The sequence below is a fragment of the Leucopleurus acutus genome (genome assembly GCF_964270905.1).
Source record: "Leucopleurus acutus genome assembly, chromosome: 16".
In the NCBI taxonomy this organism is placed as follows: domain Eukaryota; kingdom Metazoa; phylum Chordata; class Mammalia; order Artiodactyla; family Delphinidae; genus Leucopleurus; species Leucopleurus acutus.
The window spans coordinates 82,923,865-82,934,645 of NC_139158.1; the positions used below are offsets into that span (position 1 = coordinate 82,923,865).

Below are 10,781 nucleotides of genomic sequence, written 5' to 3' on the forward strand. Positions count from 1 at the left end.
GAATCCATTAAGCTCGGTACGCTTAGGGTTGGTCCACTTGGCCTGTATACTTGCAGGTCTCAAGTTTAAAGGGAGGAGGGAATGTAAGGTCTTGAGGTTTCCCCAAGGTTTTCCGCAGAGAAGGGCTGCTGCGCCCGCGAGCCGGCAGGTGGGCAGGGAGGCGGGCGAAGAGCGCAGCTGCGGACTGAGATTGGCAGTGGGCGCACGGAAGCCGCGGAGCCAGGCGGCCACAACCTCGCCAGGTGCTGCGCCGCCTCCGCCTGCGCGTCCTGCGTTGCTTGGCAACCCGTCTCCTAGGCGACGTGAGACGCTGAACCCAATGGCCGAGGGTGCCGGGCGCTCCAAGACCCCAGGCCCCATGGCGCAGAAGCCCATGAGCAGGGCCGAGGCCGAGCGCATGAACCTCGTGGCCCAGGACGAGATCTGGTAACGCCCGGGAACCGGGAACCCAGTGGGCTGGGCCGTTCCCACCTGAAGTGTTCAACCTGGCCGCCTCAGTTTCCCCACCAAGTCCTGGAGGTGATCGACCTCTGGGCGCGAAGAGCGTGCCCTGGAGGGGGTCGGGGGGCCTTGCGGAAAGGGGGCAGTGTTAGGGACGAAAGAGCCTTTCTTTTTCTTTTCTTAGGCACACCACAAAGGCGTGAAAGAGTTTGCATCTGCCTTTACAACCCGCTGCAAAGCTTTGCTTGTTGAGATACGACTGATGTGTGCTTATTTTTAATATTTACCAAATGCTTAAAACATCTTAATGTTTGTTCAGTTCGAATGAGAGCACGTCACATTCTCGCTTGCTTGTCCTGGTTTTTGAACAAGAAGCTTTAATTTAAAGAATAGATCCGTTTTCTCAAAGATTTATGTTCAGCAGACATCTGTAATGGATGTTTTTATTTGGCATTCTATCCCATTGCTAAATAGTATCCCATCTCTTTGAAGTTTTAACGGGTATGGGAAGTTACTAATTTAGATGCAAGTAAGTAAATATTAGCAACAACAAACCATCATGGCTCACCTCTTAAACTTCAGTTATCCTATTGTCATCTCTATGACTTCTACCATTTCCTTGAAAACCCTGTAATAGTCACTTCATATTTTTCTTTAAATTAGCTTTGTTTCACTTAGTGAACTTATTTTTATAGGAAACTTTATATCACTCTTGAAAATGGAAAGCCAGTATTATTTGCAATAAATACATGCTATTATTATTTTTTAAATCTTTATTTTTATCCAAGTACCCACTATAGGAAATACTACCTAGCAGGGTATTAGCAGGGTCTGTTTGCTCTGCCTAGAATGCCCTTTTCTCTCTTCCCCCACCAAACAAACTCCTACTCATCCTTCAAGACCCAAATCAGATGGCCCCTCCTGTGTGAACAGAGCCAATTAAGCCCTTAGACTGTTCTGTCCCATGTCCAAACTTGAACACTTGAAACGTGGTTATTCCAAATTGGGATGAGCTGTAAATGTAAAATACTAGATTTCGAAAACTTCATGCCCCTAAAAAGTGATACCAAAATTAAGTTTACCTGTTTATTTTTACTTTTTTTAAAATGTGGCTCTAGACAATTTTAAATTACATATATGGCTCATATTTTTGTCTCATGTTACAGCTCCCTTGGAAATAGACTCTGCTTTAGATGCTCAGTGTCCAGGGAAAGAGTTTGGCCAGGGCCTCTGAAACTGTTGAGACATCAGAGGGGGCTTGGGGTGCAGATATTGATTCCAAAATAGGAAAAGAAACTTGAAAATCAAAATGAATAAATGTTTAATCAGATTTTTGCAAAATGCAACACACCCGCTCTTCAATTGCAATTCAGTTCAGCTCCTAGGTAGTTATGTATAAATTATATTCAATGTGGAGCAAAAGCAGGGCCAGGATTAGGGTGGGATGAGTGAGGCATCTGGAGTGCAATAGTTAAGGGGGGGACTCCATCTCAAGATCATGCAGGTGCTGGCTCTGTGCTTGCAGGAACCTGAGAGTGGGCACCTCCTTAAATTTTGCATCCCAGGGACTCACTCACTCTGGCCTGGTCCTTGCTCTGAAAACAAAGGAACTTTATATGTACCTCCATAATGATTTAACACTCCCCCATTACTATAGGTCCAGGGGCCCCCAAAACAAGGATTCCATTCCTAGATGACCCCTCGGGCAGAGTCAGCCCCAGTTCTGTCTGCTCCCCAATGTACCACCCAACCAGCATCTCTGGTTCTTAGACATGTGTCTTCCTTACATTAGTGGGAAGTCCCCAGCGACAGGGACTCCTGCTTCCTCCCTTACACAGAATCATCCTTCAGTCCAGATGCATTGAAGAATGTAAAATTCTCCCCATTGCACCTTAGGGTTTGCTACTTTAACCCTTTTCAAATGTCTGGCATTTAAGAGCTTTCTTTTTCAGGACGTACCGCCTGAAGGCTGAAAACGAGGCACGGCAAAACTGGGCAACGAACTGGGGATTTTTAACGACCCCCCTCGAGGAGGTAAATGTAAATTTGATGAGCTCGGAGGTTATAGAATCAATCATTTCCAAGAATAAATGGTTATGAAGTGTATAATTTGCAAGAATAAATTAAAGAGCATGTTGTAGGCGAAGACGGCTGACACCTGAATTTTCCTCCCATTCACAAATTTATTGAGTACTTACTATGCGTCAGGCACGTTCTAGGTGCTTCATCCGAACCAGCTCATTGAACCCACATGACAACCCCTGTGCGGAGGGGCGTGCTCTTTGATGTCCATTTTCCAAATGAGGAATTTGAGCTCAAAGAAGTGCAAAGTCACACAGCTCAGAAAGAGAAGCACCAAGGGGAGATGCTGGTCTGGCTGATTCCAGGGCCACTCGGCCTTGGAATTCCCATCTGTAAAATGGGGTGACAGTCCTCACTGCCTCACTGAGTGACTGTGACGTTCAGATGGAAAGAGAGGAGAGGCCAAGTGAATATCGGCACGATTATTAGGAAAATACTCTTGGTATTTCCTACACCAGATAGGAAACAGAAACAAGGAAAAGGACCAGGCATAATTAATAGGGAGTGATGGGGACACCAGCAAAGAGACCACTGACCCCATCCAGAGGCAGCCACCATCAGCCCAGCTGAGGGCTACCAGGCAAGCAGACTGGCTGTATTTTCTGACTGTTCGAGAGAGTCCAGGGCTTCCCTGGTGGCGCAGTGGTTGAGAGTCCGCCTGCCGATGCAGGGGACACGGGTTCGTGCCCCGGTCCGGGAAGATCCCACATGCCGCGGAGTGGCTGGGCCCGTGAGCCATGGCCACTGAGCCTGCGCGTCCGGAGCCTGTGCTCCGCAACGGGAGAGGCCACAGCAGTGAGAGGCCCGCGTACCGCAAAATAAATAAATAAATAAATAAGAGTACAGAAATCCAGACGCTTTAATGAAATCTCTGAGTCTAGAATAGTGGCTTGGATTTATAAGACGCCAACAGGCTCGCAGAATGCTTGTGTGAGCTTCTCTGGGATGGCGGCCAGTGGTTTGCAACCTTCCACGTGATCTCCAGGACACAACATGAGGAAACCACATTTCTCTGGGGAGGCAGAATCGCACAAAGGCCGCATAATTCAAAATGTCCATGATTCTAGGCAGCGTAAAGCCCGTTTGTAATTCACCCCGTCCCACTAGCGCTGAAATTATGCCATTCTTAATGAGTTTTTTTAATACTTAGAGAGTTACACAATTTGAAATTTTATGCCTAAAATGAGTCCTTATTAATATAAGATGCATAAAAGAGTCTATATTAATATTCCTTATGTGTAATTAAATTGGGTTTTTGAAGGGTTCAAAGTTGCTTTAAAAATTAAAAGGGGGGATGGAAGCTCTCCTCACAGTTTACAGGTTGGTCCTGAACCTTGCTGCCATGTTTTAGTCTAAGTCCATAACCTGTGACGTGTTCTCAAATCACTCAGCAGGGCTGTAAACAGGCAGTCTGCAAGGGCCTGGGGCTGAGCTGGCCTGTTGGCCAGTCCCCACGCCACCTCTTTCTAACTGTGATCTGAGCACCACCTAACCTGTAAAGTGCCTTGTCCTGGGGGGACAGTGAGGGGAAGCTTCCAAGGTCTCAGCCTGCGGGGCCCCATCCCTGGGGATTGTGTTTCAGCTGATCGAGCGTGAAGAAGAGCCCGCCACCCCAAAGCCCAAAATCGAGCTTCCTGAGCGCTTCCGCATCCGGCCAGTGACCCCAGTGGAGAAATACATCAAGGTTCGCAAAGTTCTTTTAAGTACTTGCTTTCCTAAGTAAGAAATCAACCCCACCGGAGACGGTGTTTCTCCTGTGTTGCTCCTGGTGGGCCCAGCCACCTGCACAGGTAAGAACACAGTGGTGCCCGGCCTGCGGGGAGGCGGGTTTCCAGCCCTTTCCAAGCGCACACATGCAAGACACAGCGGGTTACTGGTCCCTACACGGGCGGGACCTCAGAGGCCAGAGGAAGGAGTTGGGATTTGAGCCCGATTTGCAGTGGGAAGCAGGGCCACGGCGTGTTGAGAATTGCCTTTTTAAGAGATCGCTCTTGTTGCTGAGTGAGGGACCAGGCTGTCCAGAGGGGTGAAGACTTAGATGGTGTTCCCACCTGAGACCCATCAGCTGTGGATGTAGGGTAGATGTCTCTAGAAGTTGCTGAGCTCTGTATGTCCCTGGGTCTCCTCTCATGCGTCTGTCACTTTAATCCTGGGTTCTGCTCTCTGCCCAGCTACGGAGAAGGCATTTCTGTGTCCTGATGGGGAGAGCGGATGAAAACTCAGGATGAAGGCAGCCAGGGGTGGGGGAGTTAGGCTCTGCATTTTCTTTTCCTGACGCCCTCAGGGTCTGATGGGGTGGCCAGCTCATTCGTAGTGGGTGCTCAGTGGGTACGATCTGTTAGCCGAATGAATGAATGAATGAATGAATGCATTCCACTGAGATGTTGAGAGGGTTCCCCCTGATTATACAACAATAGAGGCTCAGTGATTTTTCTAGAAATACAGCAAAATATAAATCATACATTAAAACATCCGTATGTACCCTGACCCATGGTTAACATTTTGGGGAGTTCCTTCCAGATGTTTTCTATGCCTCCATATACCACCAATAAATGCTAGCTCTTTTTTTTTTTTTTTTTTTGCAGTACGCGGGCCTCTCACTGTTGTGGCCTCTCCCGTTGCGGAGCACAGGCTCCGGACGTACAGGCTCAGCGGCCATGGCTCACGGGCCCAGCCGCTCCGCGGCATGTGAGATCTTCCCGGACTGGGGCACGAACCCGTGTCCCCTGCATCGGCAGGCGGACTCCCAACCACTGCGCCACCAGGGAAGCCCTAGCTCTTATTTTATTACTGTCCTTTAGTTGCTCCCCATACTGAGTGCTTTACATGGTTATCTTATTTCCACAACATCCCTGGGAAGTGGCTGTAATTGCCATCAGACCCATTTGGTAGATGAGGAAACTGAAGCTGACAAAGGCTGAATAACTTTCCCAAGGTCAAGTGGGTCTGATTCCAGAGCCATACTCTTAAATGTTATTGTTTGACTGCTCCTTCAATAAACACACACACACACACACACACACATGCATATATATATATATATATATTTAAAAATCAAACTCCACAGGCTGCTTTGTAATCTTTTTTCACTTAACAATATGCCCTATATATCTTTCCATGCAGTTAATTACAGCACTCCAAATCATATTACGTTACTGACTGCATTTTTTCTCCATTGTACGGGTCGACCATGATTTGTATACCCTTCCCCTATCTCTGGACGTCTAGGTTGTACCCAGTTTGCAAGGAGCACCCTTGTAGACACAGTGTTTTGCTCCCGGTCCGTAAGTTTATTGGGAGACGTGCCCAGAAATGCAGTGGTTTTTCAAATGAACCACACACGTGGGGAACCCGCTCTGCCCGCACAAACTCCGACTGGAACCCTCGGGCTGGCCAGCGGACAGGGCAAGCGGGGCAGGTAGAGGCTCTGCTATTTCTCCACTGCTGGGTTTTAATTCTGCCACCTCCCTACCCCCGCCTCCACCCCAGAAGAGGACACAGGGGTCCCCGAGGGACCCTGCTGTCTCTCCTGGCCACGAGCGGTCCCCGTAAGTGCCTTTCTCCTGGGGAAGCTGGGCCCCTCCCTCCGCCATCCTGACAAATGGCCCCCGTGCCTGTTCAGGCTGGGTGGCGGCTGTCACCAGAATCATCATCTTTTCAAAGGAGGTGCTCCCACCTAGAGATCAGAACAGCATCCCCTTCTGCGGGGGAGAAGAGAGGAACTGTCCTGGGACCAGAACAAAACGGAACATGATTTCTCCCTGTGTGAGCCTCTGCTTAGGAGAAGGCCAGGTGTGGAAGCCACACCCCTGTCAGAGCCTGGGGGGTGGACGGGGGAAGGAGTGGAGGGTCAGTCTCACGATCCAGCAGAGAAAGGCACTTTGCTTGTTTCCCTCTGAGCTTCCTTCCTTGCCGAAGAAATGGTTCCCATCTTCCTCCTTCCCATTCCCTCTTCAGGTGGATAGACCCCCTTAAAAATACATTTATGGGGCCTCCCTGGTGGCGCGGTGGTTGGGGGTCCGCCTGCCGATGCAGGGGACACGGGTTCGTGCCCCGGTCCGGGAAGATCCCACATGCCGCAGAGCGGCTGGGCCCGTGAGCCATGGCCGCTGAGCCTGCGCGTCCGGAGCCTGTGCTCCGCGACGGGAGAGGCCACAACAGTGAGAGGCCCGCGTACCGCAAAAAAAAAAAAAAAAAAATGCATTTATGGTTTAACAGGCATCCTACACCCCAAAGGGCAATGCCGTGAAAAGCCTCCTTCCGTCCCCCGAGTCCTGAGAGCTGTTGCCCCCCATCTCTGCACCCTTCCCCTGATGCAATATGCCTATCCAAGTGGATGTGGAGGGCTCTAGCCCTTTTTCCTTCGTACACAAATTATACCATATTTTACATCTTTTATGCATCTTTTTTCCTCTTAGCAGTTTGTCTTCAAAGTCGTTCCATCTGAGGATATAGAGAGCGACCTCATTCTTTTAAACTGCTGCGTAGTTTTCCGCGGTGCGGAGGGGCTGTGGCTGAACGGGTCCCCGTGGATGGACACGTAGGCTGTGTCCAGGCATTGGCTATGATAAACAGGGCCTTGGTATGTGCGTGTGCAGGTATTAGGATGTCTTAGGATAAATGCCTAGGGATGGACTGTCAGGTCAAAGAGCGTTTGCATTTTCATTTTTCGTAGATGATGGTAAGATTGTCCTTCACAGAGAATTAACAACAGATTCTCCCATAAGCTCGTTCACAGTGGTGTTTTCATCTCTTCATCTGGTGGGTGAAGTGTGGCATCCCAGGGTGGGTTCTGACTGCATTTCTCTTACCAGTTGGAGATGGACTTGAAGGCTGGTCCCGTGTGTTCCCGAGGTCCCAGCATTGTGGAGAACTGGCTCGCTGGAGGAAATTCTGGCCTCGTTGGCATATGTTCATGGCCCTCCCTGCATGGGACCTCTCAAGAGATTCATTTTAATACCTCAGCAAGAATATATGTTAAGGGGCTTCATCCACCAGGACCGTCCCCTCCGGCCACCGCCTCACTCAAAGATCCTCTGAGCCAAGCGTGAACTCGTAACCCCAAGCATACTAAACCTCTTCCTCTCTGTTCTTCTGCTGGAACAAATATTCCTCACTGCTGGCTTCGTTCAAATCCCCCCGTAAGAGCAGAACAGAAGATTATTCCAAATGGAAGGGAGAAACCTGCATAAACATTTAGCCTCATTTTCCAAAAATTTTCCAAATTTCAAGGAATTGACAAACAAAATTGTGGGGTTTTTTTCATTTCAGATAGAATCCCATTTCCCTTCTGGTTTTTAATTAAATTCAATTGTTTTTCATTCCTGTGGCATCTATGGTTTGGGTGTGTGTGTGTGTGTACACACACGTATCGTAAAACCTTCTAATCAAACCTATAACCGCCAGGATACCATCTGACAATGTTGCCACATATTTTATAAAGGGCACTGTGCACTGTAGTATTTGATATTTCTGCACCTTACTTTTTTCTCTTTTTCGCTCTTTTACCAAATAAAAATTATTTCATTGGGTCGTGAATTAAATGTGTTAAGCATTACAAGATAAAGAGACATGTTTGGTGATCGTTACTTTCAGGGAAAATGTGATCTCCGAGGCCAGCTGATTGGAGCGCGCTTACATTCAGCGCACCTTACTTAGGGACCCTGGCTCTTCTTTCTGTCTTTTCTTTCTAATTTTTTCTTCCAGTTTTATTAAGCTATAATTGACATACAGTACTAAGTAAGTATAAGTTGTGCAGCATCATGAGTTGACTTACATACACCATGAAACGATTATCGCAATAAGTTTAGCAAACGTCCATCTTCTCATATAGATACCAAATTTAAGAAATAGAAACAAAATTATTTTCTCCTTGTGATGAGAATTCTAAGCATTCACTCTCTTAACAGCTTCCATATATAACGTAGAGCAGTGCTCATAATATTTATCCTGTTGTACGTTACATCCCTGGCACTTGTTTGTCTTATAACTGGAAGTCTGTACCTTTTGACCACCTTCATCCAATTCCCCCTCCCCCACCCCCACCTCTGGTAACCGCAAATCTGACCTCTTTTTCTACGAGTTTCTTTGTTTTTGAAGTCCAGTTGACCCACAACACTATGTTCGTCCTTATTATACAACACAGTGATTCAATATTTCTAAACATTTCAAAATGATCACCGTAAGTCTCGTTACGATCTGTCACCATACAAAGATATTGCATAATTACTGACTATGTTCCCCACACTGTACATTTCATCCCTGTGACTCATTTATTTTGCATCTGCAAGTTTGTCCCTTTTACTCTCCCTCACCCATTCCTCTCCTCCTCCACCACCCCTTTGGCAACCATCTGTTTGTTCTCTGTTTCTATGACTCTGTTTCTGTTTATTTTTGTCCATTTGTCTTGTTGTTTTAGACTCCACATGTAAGTAAAATCATGCAGTATTTGTCTTTCTCTGTCTGACTTATTTCACTCTTAAGTGCCCATCTATGTTGTCACAAATGGGAAGATTTCATTAATTTTTATGGCTGAATAATATTCCATTGTATATATAGACCACATCTTTATCCAGTCATCTGTTGATGGGCACTTCGGTTGCTTCCTTATCTTGGCTGTTGTAAATAATGGTTCAATGAACATAGAGCTGCATGTATCTTTTCAAATTACTGTTTTCATCTACTTTACGTAAGTACCCAGGGGTGGAATTGCTGGATAGTATGATAGTTCTATTTTTAATTTTTTGACAAACCTCCATACTGTTCTCCACAGTGGCTGCACCAATTTCCATTCCCACCAACAGCGCAGGAGGGTTCCCTTTTCTCCACATCCTTGCCAGCACTTGTCATTTGTTGTCTTTTTCATGATGGTGACTCTGACAGGTGTGATGATTAGTGACAGTGAGCATCTTTTAATGTGACTGTTAACTACCTGTATATCTTCTTTGGAAAAATGTCTATTCAGGTTCCCTGCCCATTTTTTAATCAGGTTGTTTGTTTTTTTGATGCCGATTTGTATGAGTTCTTTGCATATCTTGGATATTAACCCTTTATCCCATACGTTTGCAAATATCTTCCCCCATTCGGTAGGCGGCCTTTTTGTTCTGTTGGTACTTTCCTTCTCTGTGCAGAAGGTGCCTTTGAGTTTGAGGTAGTCCCATTTGTTTATTTTTCCCTTGCCTGAGGAGACATATCCAAACAAATATTGCTAAGACCAATGTCAAAGAGTGTGCTGCCTGTGTTTTCTTCTAGCAGTTTTATGGTTTCAGGTTTACCTTTAAGTCTTTAATCCATTTGAGTTTAGTTTTGTGCATGGTGTGAGAAGTAGACCAGTTCGCTGCTTCTGCACGTTGCTGTCCCGTTTTCCCAGCACCATTTATCAAGGAGGCTGCCTTTTCCCCACTGTATATTCTGCCTCCTTTGTCATGGATTAAGTACCCATAGAAGTGCGGGTCCATTTCTGGGCTCTCCGTTCTGTTCCATTGACCCATGTGTCTATTTGGGGGCCAGTACCGTGGTTCTTTCTGTCTTTTCCACACCAGGCGTACCGATCCTGATGCCTCCGTGGACACGCCTCGTGTTGCTGTGGCCCAAGGTGACTCAACCCCCTGCCTTTCTATTCCAGGTGCTCCCATCCCCCCCAGTCCCAAAGACGACCCAGGGCTTCATTGGCTGGAGATCCGGGGTGCCGGGCCTGAACAAGTGTCTGGAGCACGATCATGAGATCAGAAGCTGCAAAGGGGCGTATGCCAAGGAGCTAAACTGGCCGAAGCAAGGTGTCCACTGAGTCCAGACAGAGACCCCGGCCCCTGGGGCAAGGAAGGGTGGACCGCCAGATGCCGGTGCCCATGCCCAGGAAAGGAAGAGCTCCCCGGCCTCCCCACCAAGGACAGGGTTCCCCTACACATCTGCTCATAGGATATTGTTGCAAAGAACACAAAACAGCCCTTAGACGTTTTCAATTCATCAATGCCTCCCTTCCGGAACATTCTTGTAACATATTCATTCTTGGCTAATGCAATGAATAAAGCAAACTAGACCCTCTGATTTTTTTTAATACCATGGGAATTTCTAGGTATAGCTTTTAAAAAACACGATGTGATTCCATTTTTAAATATTTGTCTAAACGCTTTAATGTCACCTTCAATCCCCCTTCTCAGCATCCTTGTTGTAATGAGGTTGTTGGCCAGGTGTTTCTGTACCCAAATCCCCCTGGGCCTGCTTTTCAGGAGGAATAAAGCGCTTTGAGCGTCCCTCGA

General features: G+C 47.2%; 1 protein-coding gene across 1 annotated transcript; it reads left to right on the top strand.

Annotated features, from left to right (window-relative positions):
- Window positions 1–358: 358 nt before the first annotated feature.
- On the top strand, window positions 359–10,309 carry CIMIP1 (ciliary microtubule inner protein 1; the record flags this gene model as incomplete). The annotated part of the gene is made up of 4 exons (XM_082857043.1): window positions 359–426; window positions 2,394–2,475; window positions 4,106–4,207; window positions 10,148–10,309. The coding sequence occupies 4 exons, from the start codon at window positions 359–361 to the stop codon at window positions 10,307–10,309; spliced, it is 414 nt and encodes a 137-aa protein (XP_082713169.1).
- Between the last annotated feature and the right edge of the window lie 472 nt (window positions 10,310–10,781).